General features: G+C 38.6%; 2 protein-coding genes across 3 annotated transcripts in view; one reads left to right on the forward strand and one right to left on the reverse strand.

The window, feature by feature from the left end:
• The window catches only part of gria4a (glutamate receptor, ionotropic, AMPA 4a), a 97877-nt gene extending 90292 nt beyond the window's left edge, over nucleotides 1-7585 (forward strand). Inside the window, exons 16-18 of one of the 2 annotated variants that reach the window (XM_054603382.1) lie at nucleotides 785-899; nucleotides 2657-2794; nucleotides 7421-7585. In XM_054603382.1, coding sequence (XP_054459357.1) covers nucleotides 785-899; nucleotides 2657-2794; nucleotides 7421-7585 — 418 coding nt within the window. The remainder of the gene's footprint in view (nucleotides 1-784; nucleotides 900-2656; nucleotides 2795-7420) is intronic. The other variant, XM_054603391.1, reaches the window with a different exon arrangement.
• Nucleotides 7586-17352: 9767 nt separating this feature from the next.
• msantd4 (Myb/SANT-like DNA-binding domain containing 4 with coiled-coils) lies at nucleotides 17353-20774 on the reverse strand. The gene is made up of 5 exons (XM_054605558.1): nucleotides 20721-20774; nucleotides 20045-20167; nucleotides 19309-19404; nucleotides 18914-19213; nucleotides 17353-18111 (listed from the first exon to the last, which is right to left on the reverse strand). The coding sequence occupies exons 1-5, from the start codon at nucleotides 20772-20774 to the stop codon at nucleotides 17353-17355; spliced, it is 1332 nt and encodes a 443-aa protein (XP_054461533.1).
• Nucleotides 20775-21225: the final 451 nt, after the last annotated feature.

Raw genomic sequence — 21225 nt, forward strand, 5'->3', positions numbered from 1 at the left:
TCAGGTTTACTTGAGGCAGAGGGGAGGATGAATAATTGATAGCAGCAGAATGCAATCAAAGGATAAAGTTTCAGTGCCAATTCATTTTATGTTGAGATTTTTTATTGGACTAGTGTAAACTTTGACCTGCTGGTGGCTATAAATGAAAAGTCAGATGATTACTAGAGTCAGGATTTGTCTGTTCAAAATTGCATGCCAATCCAGCAATAAATTGTAAAGATATTTCAAAATTTTGGACCGAACGACAAACAAACAGACAGACAGACTGAACAACCTGACAGTTGCCTCTCAATGAAAAAACTAGAACAGCAAAGTGCCATATGAGTGCAACAAGAAAAGACAATATCAGTAATAAGATAGGAGTTTCCTCTGACCTCTCAAAGTCTGTAGAGTTTATGAAATCAACTACACATTCAAACCTGCCTCGCTGTAGCTCTCTCTCTCCTAGTTGTAGCACAGTGCTAGCCTGATGCCAATAGTCCTGATTTAACAGTACTTGCCTCTGGCTTAGTGTAGGATCAGCTGGGGCAGCATGGGTGTGTTACCTGAAGTGACAAAGGTGGGTCCCACTCATATGTCTGTAGTTCGACTTAGCTCCTCGCTCCCCCCAGCCCCTCCTCAACGAGCATACACACATGTACTCAGTGGGATCCGTCCTAGGTCACTTGATGTGTACAAGTGCTTTTTTCTATGTAACTGAGCTGTGCAATGCAAATGTGAAATATCATAATAACATAAAATAACATGACCTATGATGTTATTTATGTTATTTTTACACGCGAAGAACCCCGGTAAACCTTGCAGTTTTGAAACTGAGCGAAGCAGGAGTCTTAGACAAACTGAAAAACAAATGGTGGTATGACAAGGGAGAGTGTGGACCCAAGGACTCTGGAAGTAAGGTCAGTCTCACGCTGCTGTGGCCCTCAGAACGCTAGCCTGAAACTCTCATCCTGAATACGCTCCAGATTACTGCAACTACTGTTTTAGTAATAGTCAATATTTTCAATTAGCCTTAAACATATCTTTAATGTGATCCACAGTAGTCCATTTAGTGGTTTCCTGCACCATTTTCCTACCTCTACTTTGATGCTGAACCACATTTACCTAAATATGCATCAGAGTAATTCAAATTCTTGTTCAGTTTCTGTAGCAATCTGTGGCAATCCCATCTTCATTACAGTTAGTATTAGAAATGCAACTTCAATTTTGATTATCATCATCCAATTTTCACACTAGCCCATTTTACCAAATGAGAATATTAGTTAGATAATGAATTTGTATTAGTAGATAAATTAGATTAGTTTGAGCTTTAGTAACTTGTTAACAACTATTGACCTTTGCCTTAATGTTTAAGATTTAAGTAACATGTGGTAATGCTTCATTTTACAGGTCCATATTCCTTTGATAAAATCCTCTGCTATTTGGGGAAGGACTGTGTTATTCGGTGCTAATGAAAGGTCAAATATAGGGCAAGGTTCAATTTCTACACTTGCAACAAGATATTTAGGCTAATGCAAATTAATTATTAGTGTATAAAAACTTCAGTGCACAGCAGGTCAGCTGAACTTTCATGTGAATTTTGTTAACAGACAAGCATTCCATTTTATTATCAATCTAACATACTCTATATGGAGAACATAGTTTTCAATAATAAATTAATACTAAATTATAAATGACATGGGTTAAGTGGAGCAGTTCTATCCTCTGGAAATCAACAACTTCATATATGCTCAACACAACCTACTACATTTTAACTCAATAATCCACCAAACAAAAATTAGTAGAAAAGTATGGACCTGTAAGATAAAGTGTACCACCCTATATCTCCCAGTTAAATATTTGTTACCATTATGTTTTAGTAAAGAAAAAGTTCTTAAACAGAAAGATTTTTTACAATATAGAGTATAGAAGCTGCTCCAATGATGATGTTTAGAACCTTTAAATTCCATAAAAACTGCAGTCAATTATCACTGCTCAGTTTAAAGCCTGTTTTTCTTGACCTGAATCAAATGTTTATTCAAGCTGCTTTGTTACAGTTGTAGAAATATTCTGTAGTTGTCTTGACTGTTATAGATGTGTAGTATGTAGTAGCCTTTGTGGTGAAAGTAGTAATACTTGTAGTAAAAGTAGAATGTAATTGTATGATAACACATAATTAAATGATAACAAATTTTTCAGTGGCATTCAATAGTAAATTTGCAAAAGTTTATACTTTTTTTCTGTAGCAATCTAAATTTCTGTATCTAACCCACTGTATCTCCTGTTTCTGTCTGCTTTTTCCTCAACTCTTTTCCCATACGCTCACCCCCTATACTCTCATTTACTTCCATCTCTTGCTTTCTTGCTCCCATTATTCTCCTCTTCTCCCGTCTCTCAAATTTTACCTCCACTTCTTATCGCACTTGCCTATCTCCTCTCCTTAATCACACATTGTCTTTTCCCACACCTACCCTAACTTCATCCTCCATCATCGTCCCACTCCCGCTCCTTTGCTCCCTTTTGTTTTTCATTTTTCACTTTTTTTCCCCTCTTTTTTTTCCTTTCCCCTTGACTCCTTTTCCTTAAACTCCATCACTCTGCCGCCTCCTTTTCCTCAACTCATCCTTTTCCTCTTCCACCACTCTTCCACAAACCTCATCCCACTGCCTCTCTCCAGGACAAGTCATCCCAGGCTCTGAGCCTGTCCAACGTGGCAGGCGTCTTCTACATCCTTGTGGGCGGCCTTGGCCTGGCTATGCTGGTGGCCCTGGTCGAGTTCTGCTACAAGTCACGTGCCGAAGCCAAGCGCATGAAGGTGGACCTTAGCCCCCCCCACTGCCCCAGCCCCTCCCCCAGCACCCAGAATCTAGCCACTTATAGGGAGGGGTACAACGTGTACGGCTCCGAGGGGGTCAAGATATAGGGGTAGGATTTAGAGGCTCCCATATAGGTGGGGTAATGGTGGTGTTGATCATGGTGGTTGTCCTGTAGATTATTGTATTGTCGATGTAGAGGCTGACGCAGCAGCCCCAAGCAACCGTTTTGTTCTTCATGTGGTGATGAGGATGTGGTCAAGCATTGTGGAACCAATGTCGCTTTTTATGTTTCGTGAAGGCTTTTGGCTGTTTTTTATTTCTTTATTTGCCCAATATTATCTTTGATTTTTGGGTTTAAATTTGTTTTGTTACATTATTATTTTTTCATTCTTCAGCATTTCACCCCTCGCTAGATGGGGGTTAGATTTGTGTGACTACAGATTTGGTTCCATCGTCTTTGGCTGCAGATCATGATGATGACAATGATGATGGTGATGATGATGATGATGACATTGATGGTGATGCTCTTAGCTCATGATTGATTAGGCACCTGCATTGTAATTAGTTAACAAAATAATGACAGAGCAGGGATGCACAATTCCATCCTCAGGGACTAGTGCTGTGTAGTTCATTTTTTAAAATTTGATATAGCGTATAGGGCTTGATTAATCTACCAATTAATATATAAATTAAGTATTTATTAATAAAAGAACAATTTTATTCATTGTACTATCACCTAGGTCAAGAAAAGCTCGGAATCCTCACAAATAAGAAGATGACACTATACCAAGTAATGTTATGCATTTTTGCTAAAAAATAAATATCATCTTAAACCATTTGAAGGTTGTAGCAGTAGTCTACATTGACACTTCACTACCCTAAGAGCACTGTTACTGTGGTGTTCCTCATTAAAATTAGTGAATGCTTCTAGCTACAAATTAATTAGCTAACGTGTTGGCATCAATTATCACTAATTTAGGTCTAAATAAAACTTTTTCAGCCATAATGTGATAGATATTTCAGGAATTCAAAAACACTATTAAGTTGTTTTTATGTCATGGTGTCTACCATCATTTTCATAACTAGCCTAGTCGGACCCCTGTAATGTCAGAAAGACATTTGAGCATGAGCATGAGCATGCGTGAAATACCTTGCTTGTAAAGAGCCTTTAAAAGCCAGTTCATGCTGAGCCAATTCAAACCAATTTAGGGTGAGACTGCACTATTGACAGCTCGAGCAAAGTTTCAAACATTCCCTTTGAATACTGATGTGTCCTGTCCATTCAGGTAACATGTATTATCAAGTAAGTTTAAGTTATTATGGGAACAGATGAAATAACAGGATTTTTCAAATATTCCCTTTGAATACTGATCTAATCTTGTCCATTCAGGTGACATGTATAATAAAGTAAGTTTGAGTTATTATGGAAACAAATTAAAAAGCAGGATTGTCTTTCCTCAGCAGCAGTTTTTAATTGGTTTTACTTTTTGTCAACCTGCAGCCATCATTTGATTTAGTGGTATTAAGTTCTTTAAATTCTAAATCCCTGAATCCTATCTAATATACTAATTATAAGAAAATCCCTTATGGGGAAACTATTTACTAATCCTGACTTCTAGGAGCTCATTAAAATAGATGCAGTGGTTTTATTCTGATTACCTGAGATGGACTCATAGATCAAGTGTTTTATTTCAGATGTTAATCTGGCAGTACATGACTAGAAATATCAAGTGTTCACATGGGAATCTAATTTAAGAACAGCAAAACAAGGTACCAAAATTTCTGTCCGTGCACAAAAACCACAGTTAGTTTGGTCTTACTGAATTGACGTTTCCCAGTTCTGGCGGCTAGTAGTCAGCAGTGTGTCTTATCCATACACTGCACCTTTAATGTGTTGTCCATAAACTGGAGTTGTGCACCCCTGCTGAGATCGTCCAGAGACTCTGACTTATTCCAGCCCTGACAACTTCCAACCAGCCCAGTTACTTAGTGTTAATGCTGAGGAATAATTTATGAAGCAAACACTTCATATAGAACGGCTACTCAGTGATGCTGTTGTAAAAATATGACTCATGTTTATTGATGTAAGAGAGCAATTAACTGAAGTGATAGGAAATACTGGACCTCAATTTGATTATCTGCTTAGCAAACCTTCAGAGGCATTATAAGGTCATATTTGATTGACACCTTGAGCAGATCCGTATTGAGGAAACGAAAATATAGACGGCTAAATGTGGTACACTAAATATTGGTTATTATCTGTCCACATGTAGCCATAACAAGTTCAAATGAAGTATAAGGTTTACCACAGAAAACCATCTTGAGAGTTGACTATTTAGGAATAAATATATGTAGGTTTCTCGAATGTTTTCTGAAATGCTCATTTAGTGTAGTCTATTCCATCTTTTCTCTTTGGTTTTTAATTTAAATGAACGTCAGCATGAGAATACTGATTAAAGAACAGAAGGGCAAACTTTTGTCTCTGTTTCTGGCAATGTATTGACAAACACATCTGGCTGTCTTTAGCAGCAGAGTTAACTGTTCTATCCTCTAACTTCACTTATAGCAGACACATTTTAAATAGCGTCCCAATCCGAGCTCAACAACGACCATTTTACTCAATACATGTGCTAGTTGTAAGATATGAGATATGACAGTGAAACATCAGAGAGTAGCCTGTCTGTGTGAAGTGTCGCCCTACTCTGAGCAGTATAGTCAGTCACTCCCTCTCTATAAATCTAAAACCTTAAAAGAAAAATCACTCCTTCATGTTTTCCTTTTGTCCTTTTCCAAAGTCCTCACCTTCTAAATCCTTTCAAATCCTTACCCGGATTTTTCAGTTTACAGAAACCCAGAAATGCATGGTCACATTTGAAATGCAGATGTCTACAACCAAAATCCACTCGTCTACTGTGTACATGTTTGTTGATTGTGCCTGCTTTTACATTTACTTTTGCCTTTAATTAAACTATAAAACTGTAGCATTTGCTCTGTTATGAACACATGAAGTCACAGGCATTTCTACCTGAAAATCAGTTTGTTTGAACAGAGAGAATTGTCATTCAATCTTTGATTAACATCAAATAAGTGCACCCAGAACATCGGATAATGATATCTCAAGCAGCTGATGGTGAATTATGATCAGAAAAACTGAGAGGAATAGCTCACACCAAAAAATATAAATTGTATATAGCACTCACCTCCCTAGGTTTTTTATGAACCCAGAAATATTATTTCTATAAAATTGCGTCAAGAAGTACATTTGTGTACAACAAATGCTTATGTATTATTATAGATATATTTCTTTATTCTTTTTTTGCTGTCTTTTGTTTGGCCTCTGTAGAAGTCTGCATGCACTGATGTGCTCTCCGCTCTCTGTAACGCCATTTGTAAAAAACTTTCTCTGTGATCATAGAGAGCCAAGGGAGGTAAATATTATGTACAATTCATATTGTTTTTGAGATAACTATTCCATAGAAACTTTCTGTAACTCCACCAACTGCTTGGCATTTTTTGCTTGGAAAATTACTTAATTAATTGATTATTAAAACTGTTGGCGATTAATTTCGACAACGGCTAAACAATTATTTGATTGTTTCAGCATTAGTAAGCTTATAATCTGAGTATTACAATAACAGAAATAGACTGGAATGCAAATAGAAAACTTCGACAGTATTGTTTTGACTATGTTTGTGATTGTTCAGTGTGTATACTCTGTGGTCTACAGGCACATGCATGTAAGTGTTTTTTGTGCATGTGTTTCTATCGAAATGTCTTCATGAATGTTTGTTGTTATACTGTCGTTCTTACTCACTCCACCCTCTACTGAACTCTAATGGTAATACTCTCCTCCAATCATGATCACAAGTTTGCCAACTGAAGATTTGCGCAAGTGTAGCTAGCCAATCAGGATGTGCCTACCCGAAAACGTGAGAGCCCCACCATATATAAAGTTACACACGTTGCTGTTTGACATCCTTTTTCTCTTCCGTAAACTGTGTTTTGCCCACTCCCTGGATGCCTTTTTGTCTTCCACCCCAATTCGAGTGAACAGTAGGCCAAAGTTACATATTCTTTGCCCTGTACGTGCGTTGAAATGTTACCTTGAGTGCATGGTACCCATCTGACACACTGAACAGCTTCAGGAATGGTGTGGCCAGTAAAGCCCCATCCAAGAAAGGTCTTCCCGGATAGCTTTATCAGTGCATCTCCCAAGCCTATAGTCAGGCAGGAAAAGATCCTCCCACTGTGGCCCGCACAAACTCTACAGCAGTGTTGGCAGTCTCGTGTAGTGAGTGTTGAAAACATATGTACGGCGGAGTCGTGGATGAAGCCTTGCCTGCTCATACAGTTCTATCTCTTGGACATGTCGGGTTTCTTTTCGTGTAGGCACGTCCTGATTGGCCGGTTATGCTTATGGACTATGGAAAGGGCTAACACGGCTTGTGATTGGAGGAGAGTATTACGCATAGAGTCCAGACGAGGGTACCGCCTGTGCTCATAGAACCAGTGTAACAATATCGTAACCTTTGCATATGCCAATGACATGATTTGTCCCCAACTAAATCTCCACTTTGTCATCTCTATTCTCTTCTCCGTCCACATCTCTCCCACTCCTCATATAGCTGACGTTTTCTGAAGCCATGCGGAACAAGGCACGTTTGTCCATCACAGGAAGTGTCGGGGAGAATGGCCGTGTCCTGACGCCAGACTGCCCCAAAGCTGTGCATGCTGGCCACGCCTCCTTCCGACACCCTGGCCTTGCAGTGGTCTCCTCTGGACTGCCCTGAAAACCAAAAACACCTTCCGTGCCTTAACGACACTCAAACATACAGACTTCGACAAAGGACACACACACACACCCACATGCAATCACACACTTACCATTTTCATGCATAACACACACACATTGAGTATCTGTAAATATATATATATGTATATACTGTATATATATATAATAACAGATACTCAAGTACAAATACTCACATTGTTACACACTTGAATACACAAACACACACTGCACATCATCATTCCACTTTCCTGCTGCCATTGACGTATTTTACAAGAGATAATCGAAAACAACTATGGAGTGAACAGTGGAGAAAAAAAACAAAGGACAACTGTAACTATCACACTTGCCTGCAGCATTCATTTTTTTGTTTTTTGGGAGGAACCCATCCTGAAATCGACAAACCGACAGCGAAGCCAGCACAGACTTACATTAAATGAACTATGAGCTGTGAACATGACCGCAAAACTGATCATGATGATGATAGTGATAAAGATGATGATCGCAGCTGATCGTAAAAAAAGACAACCAAACAACTCTATTCCTGCTCTGTCTTCGTTGGACAGTGTTGGCCAACGAGCCACACCCCTTGACAACGCCTTACAAAGACTACAAACATTGTTTTCATCATCATTATCATCATGGTCGTTGTCATCTTAACATGCCTGCAAAGAGTGCCAGGTATTATCACCCTTAGAAGACCAGAAAACTGTAAGCTTGAACGTTCGGACTGTGCAAATTCTCTACTTTGCCATGGACTGTTCAAATTGAATGAAATGCTTTCTTACTACGCATATAGAATGATTTCTCGCTCCAAAACCAGCGAGATTATCAGCCAATATAGAACAGAAGTAACCTCGAAACACACACATGTGGCTGATCTCAGCCACAGAATTCACAGGGGTTTGTAAAAGAAAAAAATAAACAGTAGTAATTAACTAAGTCCTTCATCAACAGCATCATCATGACAGTAGAAATGCTAAATTGCAAATCGATGATTACTTTTGTGGCAAAGGCAAAGTTTAAACTGTATATTCAGTGATGGAAAGAAAAAAATATAGACATGAGCAGATCTCAAATGGCTACCTAACTAAGTGCTTCTCAACCTGAATGCTTGGACCTTGGGGAAAAAAATGAATGGTGGAGCAAATGGTAATAAATGTGATGTTTAAAACCTTTTAATTGTGGAAACTAATTCTGCCTCCATGTCCTCTTGGATAATTAATCCAAATAGCCAAGCAATAGAGGAGGCAAATCAAAGTTTATCATTATTTGATTGTGTTCCCCACAGTGGGGTGACTAGACTAGTAAACCATTTGTTTCAAGGGCCGTAATAAGTTTGAGAACCACTAGTCTATTGTCGGTACGCTTGACTTGAACTATAGGTATAATTTTCAATTTCTCAAAAGGTAATGACTCTAATGGGCAGTTTGGTTGTCATTTGGGATCCTGAGTCTTTTTCAGTGGCCGGGGAAAGGTACCATATCAGAAAGCTTGCTTTTTAAAACTGTTGTAAATAACTGCGTAGCAAAACAGAACTCACCTGTCTTTTTTAATCATCTTAGATAACAATTCATTGCAATAATGAATATAAAAGAAAATGCCACTACTTGTAATTAAGATCAAATCTTTTTTTATAAATCTACATATTATATATAATACAAATAAATATATATATCTATACGTCTATAGAGAGCTATAGAAAACATTGATCACAGATTGAGGCCATGGCATACATTCTGTTATATGGCTGTTTTTTTGATAACTTGAGAATATTAATATGCCACAGTCTTTGTGTGTCCTGCTCAACACTGAATGTCCATCTGGCACTCACACAGACACACAAGTAGAAATGCACGTACACACATTGTTGCATACACAGGGTCAGCTCAGAACACTCCAGCACCGTGAGAGGTTTGTTATATTTTATTTTTGCCTGTCTGTCTGTTTCACCAGTAGTTATTCACTGATTTTCATTGTCTTACAGTGTTTTTACCACAAAAACTTCTGTTGGTGGTCCCCTGAGACAGCATGTAGGTGCCAGTATTCAGCACTGGAGCTTTTGGGCAGGCCTCTAGAGAGGATGGGCTACTGCGATTACCATACTGTAGGGAAACAATGCTGTCTGGCATTTGGCGAGTGTAGCATTTGTGTTGCATTTCATGTCGCCTCTGTGCATTTTGTCATTTGTCTTCCTATCAGATGTAAGTCAGCTTCAGATTTAATTCCAAGATGTTTGGCAAGACCAATCATTCCTACAAAATGTTTAAAATCTGTTATATAGCAAATGGCAGCCTGCTTTGGCGCATCCACCAACTGCCAGCCTAAGGGAGGGGAAAAGTGAGAGTCAATTTGTAAAAGAAAGAATACATATCTTTAATGAATATACATCAGTGCAGTTTTAGTTTTGTAATGCAACTTAGCCTGGTGTTTATGCTTACAAAGAGATTGTGTCATAATACAGTTATACTGTATGTAGGACTGAAATATTGTGTTGTCTGCCCTTTTCACCTCTCTTATTATCCTCTTTGTTTTTTTTGTTTTTTTTAATTATTTTACAGTTGTCCAGTGCCCCTACCTCAAATCATTCTCGTTCCTTCCCTTGTTTTGTCTTTCCCTTCCCCGCTTCGTGCTTTTGTCTCCCATACTGTCCCACTGTAAAACAGAACTCTCTGTACAAAGTGCATCTCAGCAATGACAAATGACTTTATCTTCTGCCCTGACTCACTGCAAAATAATGGGATAGAGAACTCGAGACACGAACTGACTCTCTGAGTTTCTTCCGGCTTTTGTTCTGAACATTGCATACCTTTTATATCGTAACCTCTTACATCTAACAAAAAAACATTGAAAAACTTCCAACTTCTTTGTTAAACTCACGCACATGCCTCATAACGCATCAGTCTGAATCAAATGTATTCAAGTCAATCTCAAAAGACAAAAGCATAAATGGAAAATAATACCTTAAAACCACAAGTATCTAAAAAAACAACCCTCTTTATAGTTCAGAAGAATAAGGTAGACGGTTTCCATTCACCTCCTCTCAGCCCAGGGGATCAGTTCAGAAGCACTGCAGCAATCGAACATGAGAGAAATACTGGAAAAAGTTTTGACAGGGGATACATTTATGATGAGACAGTTAACACTGATCTAGCTATCACCACACCAGGCGGTTAAACTGTACATGATATTGTTGTGTTTATTTCTTTGCCACATTCAGCACATACAATTTCATGCGTAGACAGCAAAAAGCAGGCTGCTTGGCTGTCAACGATCTGGCTTTAACATTATTTCTTTCTTCCATTGTTTTTTGTCTAACCATTTGGTTTCTTTTTCTAGTAAAACATCAATGCTGAACCTGCTCTCTCTGCGTGGTTATTTATCCCTTGATCCTGTTCCTGTTTACAGCAACCAGCATCTTGGCCTCATTTACATCTGAATCATACTGTAGAGGGGATTTTATTCACCATATGGGATTGAAGTCTTCTCTTTAACTCAGAACTGGTAATAAAACAGGATTAGCAGATATCAAGTTTTAATTATCCATAATGCATAAGTATCATCACAGCTACATTTATTAAAGAGAAGTGTTCAAAGGGATGTACAAACATGAATGTATGCACCAAGTACTATGGCACACTATCCAGTAGTTGCCAAGACATTTCATTCAAAGCCACAAATGTCATCCTGAGGTTAACACTAGAGGAAACGTCAGGGGATCACTAAAGTCAGTGGGATTTGCCATCTGGGGACCATGGATATCTGTACAAAATTGTGTGCCAATCCATCTTATAGCTGTTCAGATATTTTTACATCTGGACCAAAGTGATGGACTGAAAATTTGTCATAAGCTTGAACATTTCCATTTTAATTGTGCCCATCGGTGTCTTGAAAATTACAACACAGCTACAGTGGGTGATTTAACCTTCAAATCAGAGCTCAAATCAATTACTCAGCGGCTTTGAAGTGTCCTCAAGAACAGCTGAAATGTGAAGCCTCACCAGAGTTTTAATGTGAATCTGTTCTGTTCATGTGAAGCCTCACACTGCACAGTCTTTGCTGTTGTAGACCAGCTGTTACGGGGTTAAATTCCCTGCTGCGATTCTGTCATTTGGGCTCGTTTTTTCAATCCGTGGGGACCCAACACTTCTAATGCAGAGCCATCACTGACAAGTATTTCCTATTATTTCCCTTCTCTTTCTCACACAGAGCCACACACACACAAATACAGGCTCACACACCATGCTGGGTTATTACTGACAAGTATTTCCCATTTACCCAAAGATAAAGCAAAATAACAATTTTGAGGTGGTCCCGCCACCCTTTTAACCTTGCACCTTCACGTGCAAATGCACACACACACAGACACACCTTCAATCCCCCTTTTTTATTGTCACTTTGAAGCGACAGCAGCCTTTTCACCTTTTCATTTTTATTGGCTCATTTCATCTCAGTCTCAGTCTTTCCCTCCCTCAGCACTGCATTACCCCCATCATGTTCAGCCCCTCCTTATTTCTCCTCTGTTCTCATTCTCTTTTCCTCTGCTTTTTCTCTTTATATTCCCTCCTCCTGTCATACTTCATTCATCCATTTTTCTGCATTCCTCTCTCTGGGGAATCTCTCTCAAACCCTGATTTCTCATTCACAGTCCCTCTCTTACTTTTTCTGTGAGGCGTCTCTCATGATGGGATTGGAAATTTAATTCCACCAACACTCTGGGCACACAGAAAGCGGCTTGTGGCCATGCTGTTTTGTCCTTGTAGCTGTTAGACTGGACAGGTGGACTGCTGAGATGTGCATTTAATACATACCGTACACACATACTGTATACAGACATTATGTCATACATACAATACATAAGATCTCAACACAACATGTGACTACATGGCTGGATTACTAAAAATATCATTTTCTGACTGAATGAGCAATAAATCTGATTGAATAATTTTCAATGCTATCTGAAAGTGTGACTTAAATATTTTGGGTTTAGATTAAAGAATGAATCAAATGGAACTGATTACAAGTTGATTAAAAACCAAAGGATTTGTTTCAGGATGATTATCATAGCTCTTTTCAATCACAGTGAAAAAGAAATATGTGTTGCTTTGCGGCAAAGTATTCCCTCATCATGTGATACATATATTTGACGATTTTGAATGTAAACTAGGAGTCGGAGTGCAAGTCATCTGTAAATCTCAGAAGAAATTGTAGAGAGGCTGACGGAGAAATACTACCAATATGAATCACGTTGAGTTTTTGAAGCATGGTGTAAAAAACAAGCATTTCCCAAGGGGGCCTTTTGTCACAGCTTCTTAAATCCAAAGCCCATTGGCCACAACAATATCACCTTCCCTTGTGCGATGTGATGGAATGTGTTTGTGTTTTCAAAGACATGACAACATCTGGGTCGTGTATTAATCTTAAAAGCCTTAAATACATCTTGCTTATCCACTCTGTGTCAGAACATACAGCTAAAATGACCTAATTTAAAGTGTCTGAATCTAAACTGCTGTACAAAGCGAAACCTCTAACCTTCATGCCCTTTTATTCCAACTCATATTTTTAAAACAATTTAAAATTGTGTAGCTTGTGCCATTATAATGTCCTTCTTTTAAATAGCTTTGCTTTGCAGTTTTGAATAACTTCACACCAATCTCAAAATCCACAAAATTCTCAAATTCGTAGGATACATCCACTCTAATAAAGGTTAACTGAATATTAGAAACACGACTTAGTATCGTGGAATCTGTTCTTTAGAGAACCACAATACCAGCCTCCTAAATGAACATAGTTTATTATTATTTTTATATAACCTTTATCTAACCAAGTAGAATCCTTTGAGGAAAAAAAACCATTTTGTTATGGTCGTATGGGGATGAAAGCAGAAAAGTTAAACGTCAAATATTTGTTGATCTCATACATAGTATAAAACAAATACATTACAGAATACAAACTAAAGTCTCTGCATCGCCAGAAAAGGTTAAAATAGACACAGAAAGTTTACGATACATATAGATAAATATTGTTATGCATTGTTGTAAGAACATTTTATGATTAAAACTTCTGATTCATTTGGTTAAAAACTGTAGTTGACAGACCAGCTGGTCAGCGGGTGCAGTGACGCTGAGAAATGCTGACCAATTAGAGCAGGCAAACATGTTCAAGTATAAAGCCGAAATACAAGTACACACCTGAAAATGAACATAATTTTTCCTTTTACTGTCACACATAGAGCATTTTACCTTGCCAAAATGATACAGCAAAGGGATGATTTGTAGAAAAACCTCAGATCATCTCTAAGGCTGACATACACTGTTTTTGAAATCTCAAAACACCTCGATATACTGAATTTCAGACAAGCTTTTCAGGTATTAGACCCTTAGATCCATGGGTAGAGACCTTTTAGCTGTAACAAGAGTAAGATCTGTGTGCTACAGGCAGACAGCTTTTTAGTTTTTATCGTCGTCACCCATGGAACAATGAGTCAGAGGACCTGAGGGCATCTCAGTCCATGGACAATGTTTCAGTATTTCTTTTACATCTTTTTACTGCTCTGCTAGAATCCTTGATGTTTTTCTTTCATTTTAGATGTGAAGCTTTGAACTTTAATATGGTACAGCCTGACTTGATTTCCCTAATTTGACTGAATTACTGTAATAGGTAAGGTAGGCCAAAATAATATTTAAGTATTAGTTGTTTTTTTAAAAACAGTCCCACAGTATTAAAATAAAATATTGAAGTATTTAACTCTCCACCTCTGGCCTTAGCTGCTATGACTCAGACAATCAACACAGCAGTCAGTCCAGTCACTGCATGCCTCCAGTGTTGAGGGACCCTTTTTCATAACAATACGGCAGATTTTCACACCAGTTTTAAATCCAAACAGTGTTAAAGAATGGCCTTTTATATATCTTTCATCTCACAGGAGGACAACAAAATAATCCTTTTAGATGGAATAATAAACAAGTCTTTGTGATTTGATCTGCTCGCTTTGAGATACACTGTGTGTGTTTGTGTGTGTGTGTGTGTGTGTGTGTGTGTGTATGTGTGCATGTTTGTATAAGGGTCTGTGGAAGCACAGGTGATTTAACAGTCTAAAAGAGCTCTCTTGCAAGCCCTATGGTTTCTGTTCAATTAAAGTGTATGGCTCCCGTCTACAGTAAAGAGTTTTCATGCCACTATGACACGAATATTATAAAAAAATAAATTATGAAATGCAAAAAATAAAGCATAGTGTCACTGGGTTACATCATTTTACTGAAATCGTTCAAAAAGTTGACTGTTTAGAGATGCAGACTTTGTGAAGCACATCAGTGTTATGCTCTCAAAGAGATTTTTATCACTCGTCTCTTCTTATTAGCCTGCATTGATCCAGGGAACCCCTGATGGGCTTCCTGTGGAGCATCAATACCGAGGAGACAAATGTTTTTTTTCTAATTATCTTCTTATTCTCTTTTACTATTATTCTTCAATGGCAATATAGAAAACATCAAAGCAAAAGAGAGACCACAGAGGCTGGCCATAGAAAGCATTACTTTGAGGCTTGAATGGGTAACACAGATTTTATTCAACTCTGTTGTCCAGAGGTCATATTTATTTTCCTCAGCAAAATATATTAAATAATTTATCAACACAGACGTGCAGGGACTGAGTAAGAAATAATACAAAAATTACAATTATAAATACATATATAATATATATATATATATCAGAAGAAAATAATCAAAAAAGGCTGCCATGCCGGTTATGTGACCTACTATCAAGTTGCTTAAACAGACAAACATTAAATAGGGATTATTGTTCACCAAATAACCAAATGGCATAGTTAGTGTGATGTGTTGGACGACATAACCTTCAGTACACTAGCAAAGTATAGTTTCTAGCAGCCAGTAACACTTGACAGAATATTCATAGTACAACAAAACTTGAGAAAACAAAGCATTTAAAGGAATATTTCATTACAATTTTCTAGCATGCACACCATAACTTCCAGCTGCCCATTGCAGATGTTCAGGCTCAAGTCCACAAATCTTAATCGTAAAAACAGCAAATCGTAATAGTCCTTTTATCACGGCAGACATTCTGACATGTCTCAAAAGGAAGAGCAAAGGGTATAAATCAAATTAAAGATGGCTGATTTCCAATTAGCTGTGTCAGTTTCAGGGTCATGGTTTTGCAGCCTGCTCTCACCAAATGGTGCATGAATGACACGACAATTCGTCATGTGAGATAAATTAAGAGTGCAATAAGAACTCAGATGAAGACTTACGCCCAGAAGACCGCTATTCGACACCATTGCCATGGTGGTTAGAAAAGTGTGCCTGTTTCAAGGTAAACAACGTGACGGAAAGCTGTTTCACAACATTAACCTCATAGTGTATAAATGACACACGAAAGTGCTGTATAAATGACATGCAAAAAGCAAAAATGCATACTAGTGACATGCAGAAATGTTGTGTACACTTTCCTATGAGATTGGGTTGGGTATTGTGCATGCTGGCTCACTTTCACACTGTCATAGCTTACTGAACATTGTCATTGTTAATGTTATTAGTAACATCTGTGCTTTTCATGCAATGACCAGGCAGCAACCTCCGGTTCTGCCTAGTTAAGCCAATTCGGAAGTTTCTTAGGACTTGCATTCTATCTACCGACCAGCAGGGGGCGACTCCTCCTGTTGCAAAACAAATTCTGATAGTGTGGAAGTCTTTGAGAAAATGACCTTACTTCTCACTTGATTTATTACCTCAGTAAACATTGTAAACTTGAGTTTATGGTCCCTTTTAGAGTAAAATACATAAGGCTTACTGTGATTGACAGGTCGCTGGCACGACCACAACCTTATACGGCGTCTCTACGTCAGTCCTCCACATTCCAAATATGGTAAATTCTGTTCATTGGTTGGAAAAAATAACACATAGCGACGACCGTAATCCAAGAGAGCGACGGCAAAATTGATGAACTTGAGGCCTCAAAAACGCAGACCACAAACCAATGGGTGACGTCACGATGATTTTGTCCACTTATATACAGTCTATGGCAATGAATATTTAAAATGTCTGCAGTAAAAAATAGCAAAGGTGACTAATCAGTTTAAAATTTGTGGACAATTATGTACAAAGTCACAAGCATTACCATGTAAACAATATCTTAACACAAGCACTTGACAGCAAAACATAAGTACCATTAAAAAAATCTCTCTGTACAAGTGACAATATTGTGCTTTTGTTTTTGAATGTTGGAAGCTAAATTATACAAACAAGCACCCATGCAGTAGAAAAATTGGCACGGATTTGGTGCATGAATGCAGAGTAAGACATCATAATTCCATTCTTTCATATATAACATTATAAAACATTTCTACAAAGGTAAGGATATTTTGCAATTATATCCCAGCATTTCATGTTTTATACTGCACATTTTGTGCATTTGTGTATTTTGATGATGTATTAACATTTCATAAATCAAAAATGTTCAAGGCTAACCAGCCAAACAAATCCTAGACTTTTATAATCATGGCATCTTTTCTGTTCTATCACACCCTTTATGAAGACATCATAAGGCACTGCTTTATCATGTTGGTCATAAATATGCAAGCCCTCTCTCTAAGTCTTCTCCTTGGCCAGACTTTAAGTCAGGAATGATCATCTAAGTGCCTCACAACTTCCTTAAGGATGTGTGTGGAACTTGAAAAAGGAACAGCTGCTGATGCAATTCACATTCTGGGTTGTTTTCAATATTAGAAGTATCCTCTTATTAGTCCCTTTCTCAGTGAGCCTGGTGATCTTTGTGCAGTTGCATTCTCTCTTTTTCCACTTGGAGGCGTTCTCTCTCAATCTGCAGTCTGCTTGCCTCAAATTTAAAAAACTGCAGCCTCTCTTTCTCCAGGTGCAGTCTCTCCTTCTCTAGTTTTAGCCTCTCTGACTCCAGATCCATCATTGGCATCCAGCATTTACTTTCTTTATCTCTCTCCCTCTGTCCATCATGAATGGAAGATAAAGAAGACGTGGAGGATGAAGGCGGGCCTTGTTGTGGCGGCAAGTTAAAGGAGGAGTCGACCTGCTCTGATTGGCTGAGGAGCAGAAGCCTCAGCCTTTCCCTTTCCACCTGTAACCTCTCTCTCTCCAGCTGCAGTCTTTCCCTCTCCACCTCCATCTGACGTAGTCGCTCCTTCTCCACCACCAGCCGCTCTTTCTCCACTGCCAGGCGTTCAGTTTCCACTACCAGGCGCTGTTTTTCCAGCTCAAAACGCTGTTTCTCAACGGCAACCAGAAAACCCGCCCCCATGTTTTCATGATTGGTTAGTCCACCCAAAACATGGACTGGTGTCCCCATCAGACCACCAGCGAGTGGAAAGCCTCTGTTGGTGGTGGAGGTCGGAGCCTTGGAGGAGCTGAGCATGTCCAAGTCGTTGTGGGAGTAAACATCACCAACATGCCCCTCAGCACGTGACTCAATGTCACTGAGGAGGGAGGGAATATCATCTTCATCTAATTCTCCATCTCCCATATCACCATCACCATCCAGCTAGAAGGAGAGAGAAGGAGATTCTTAAAAAGGCACTCCACTAATTTTACACATGATTTGCAAGTTTAATTGTCTTTAGAGAGTCTAAGGAGTTCAATGCCTCTGCAGCTTTGATTTCCTTTTTCTGTATAAAGAATGTGTGGCAGTTTTAAAATGAATGATAGTGAATACAGATGAGGCAAAACACTATTACCTCTATTACTACTGCAGATTGTCTGGCTGATAATATGAAGGATATTAACAGACTGGATACAGGTTAATTACACTGTTTAGAGATAGGGTGTGAGATTTTTTCGAGAATTGTGAAAGATTGTAATCACGGTTTGATTCTATCTGTTAACAGATCGAAATGCAATTGCAAAAAAAGTTACATTTACATGTCAAGTTTGAATAAATCCTAACTAATTAACAAACCCATAATTTAATTTGATCTGTACCTTGTGGACCTACAGAAGCCGAATCAAAAAGACGGCTTAACGGGTGCCACTTGAGCTACAAAATGTGCTGGCATCACCAATGTGCTATGTTTAACATAACTACCTCTGCCAATGAGGATATTAATTAAGCTAATGACCACATTAGAATATACTTGCATCTCAATATGGGCAATTTGTCTTAACATGAAAACTGTTAATGTGAGCTCTATCAAAAAACATGAAGGTGTTTGAGAACCTCATCTGTCCTTCATTTACATGCTAATGTAATTAATAGACTCTTAAGGTTTAATAAGAATATCTATTCTTATCGTACATGCACAGGCACTACTGTGGCACCAGGATGTGTGATCTGTTTTGTTTCTTACTCTATATTCACTGACATCGTCCTCCATCTTCACACCCAGCGGTGCCATCATGGCATGCCCATTTGGTTCACCGAGAGATGCCAGCTCCGGCCAATCACAGTGACAATCCTTCGAGAGACTGGAGAGGTCAAGCAGCTGGTCACACCCAGATCCCAAAGAAGCTGCCTCATGCTCAGGGGAGGACTGATCATACTCAGTCTTCAGGGCCACAGACGAGCAGGAGGAGGAGGAGAGAGAGAGCTCAGCCCGAAGTTGTTTTCTCTTCACCAGTGAACGCCAGTCCAGGTATCGACGCTTCACCTGCACAGGAGATTAGGAAGGAAAGGTACTGGGGTTTAATAGGTGATATATGAAAATAATATAAAAGTACGATTCGAAAATAGAAATAAACACACCTCAGCAGCAGTGCGTAGCTCTCCCTCCCCTAGTGAATTAACACCTTGAGCCACTTCCTCCCATGCCTGTCTCTTCAACTCATTAATGGCTGTGTTCTGTTCACACAGAGAGAGGAAAACAAAAACAGGCAACAATTTGATTGTTTTACTCTAACAATTCTAATATGGCTTTTTTGAAGACTGTGAATGTGTTCTGGCAAGTGACAAGTACTTGTAGGTCTGTGTGAACAATGCAGGTTCCTGTCAAAATAAAAGAAATGCCAGTTTTACTAAAAAAAGCTGACATGTCTGTAAAACAAAATGCTCCTCTATAGTAGTACAGTCAGAGGATTATTTTGAGGCCAATACCAACGTAAATATTTGACTATTTACATTTTATTTGCACAAATACATTACTTAAAGAAAAACATTTTTGACAAGGATTTGGTAATTGGTTAGGAAAAATGAACTGTGTCAGTGCTCTCTGGTGGTGATAATCGAAATACTACTTTTTAATTATTCCAAAAATACTTTCTGCACTTTTGTTTTACTTAACAGCTGACCTTTTTGTCAGTAATTAGTGAGTGCACTCACATAGACTTACATTAAACAATTGCTTTGAAAACTATTTTCACATATCTAACAAGAGGTTACAAATGACTTGGAAGAAGTTGCTATGGGATAAGTCAGGATTGTTAGCTAATTGGTTTGTGCTGCGGATGATCTGTCCAAGAGAAGAGAAAGAATAAATCTATACCTGCTGTCTGGAGAACAACACGTCCGTCCTCTTGTGGATTTCCCTAATGAGTGTCTGTGTTTCTCTCACACTGTAGTTGCTCTTCCTCTTCCTCTTCAGATGCTTCACCTGCAGGAAATCCAGCTTGGCAGCAAGAAGGGGACAGAAACCCCAGAGACAGAGAGAGAAAAGGAAACAAGGAGAGACAACTGGGGAAGGGAAGCAAGAAGACAAGGGGAAGAGAGCGGTGTAGGTATGGAGGAAGCAAAAGAAAAAATAAAGGAGTTATAAAAGGGAGGGTGAATGGAAACAGGTGTACAAAGAGAGACAGATCGCAGGTCTGAGTAAAGGGGGGATGTTTTTTGTAAAGGTTAGACCATGTCTAGAAGTGTAGCTTTCATTCAAAAACACAGTGGTTTTCATCAGGGAGGAATCCCTCAGGGGCTCCAGTATTCCCTGTGAAGTTTTCCACCTTGGAGACTGATCCCAGCTGTTACACTAGATGCTGTCTCTGTGTAATGGCATGAGAGAGAGAGACCTGTGTGAAGTTGCAGAGGTCACACCTGGTTGGCTGAGAATGAAATCATCCAAAGTCTTGTGATTTCACAGTGGAGGGTTCACTTTTGCCTTGATGAGGCCCTGATTTGATGTAGCTAAGGCCACAGAATATTAAGATGAGACTTGAAGGGTTTTCCACCTTGATTCCCTGATCTGCACTGCTGCGGGTGAGCGTACACAGGTAGAGAAGCATCACAGGCTGAAAGGAATCTGCAATCTTCCTGTGTGTAAACCACGGAGTAGTTAATATTGTTGAATACAAAAAAACTACTCAAGATATTGAAGAAATATAATTGCAATAGTAATTAATACAAGGGCATTATATACTACTACATAAATATTAAGTGCAATCATTTAGTCTCTGACTTTCTTTTGATTGTAGGACAATAAAGGTATTTTTCAATAAATTGTAGGGAAATAATATTTTAAGATATTTCATCATCTTACATTTTTGATAAGGGCTCTTTCGTTACCTGATTACCAGTCAATATGAAGAAATGCCGATTTTGAGGTTGTAAGTAGGCTTGCATATGCTGAGTTGTCACCAATTAAATACTGCTGATGCTTCATTTTTTTCTGCAGCCCATAAACACATATTGTTATGCGATGCTTATATCTTCTTCTATTAGGCTACTATAAGCATA

This window comes from Anoplopoma fimbria, chromosome 1, assembly GCF_027596085.1.
Source record: "Anoplopoma fimbria isolate UVic2021 breed Golden Eagle Sablefish chromosome 1, Afim_UVic_2022, whole genome shotgun sequence".
Taxonomy (NCBI): Eukaryota; Metazoa; Chordata; class Actinopteri; order Perciformes; family Anoplopomatidae; genus Anoplopoma; species Anoplopoma fimbria.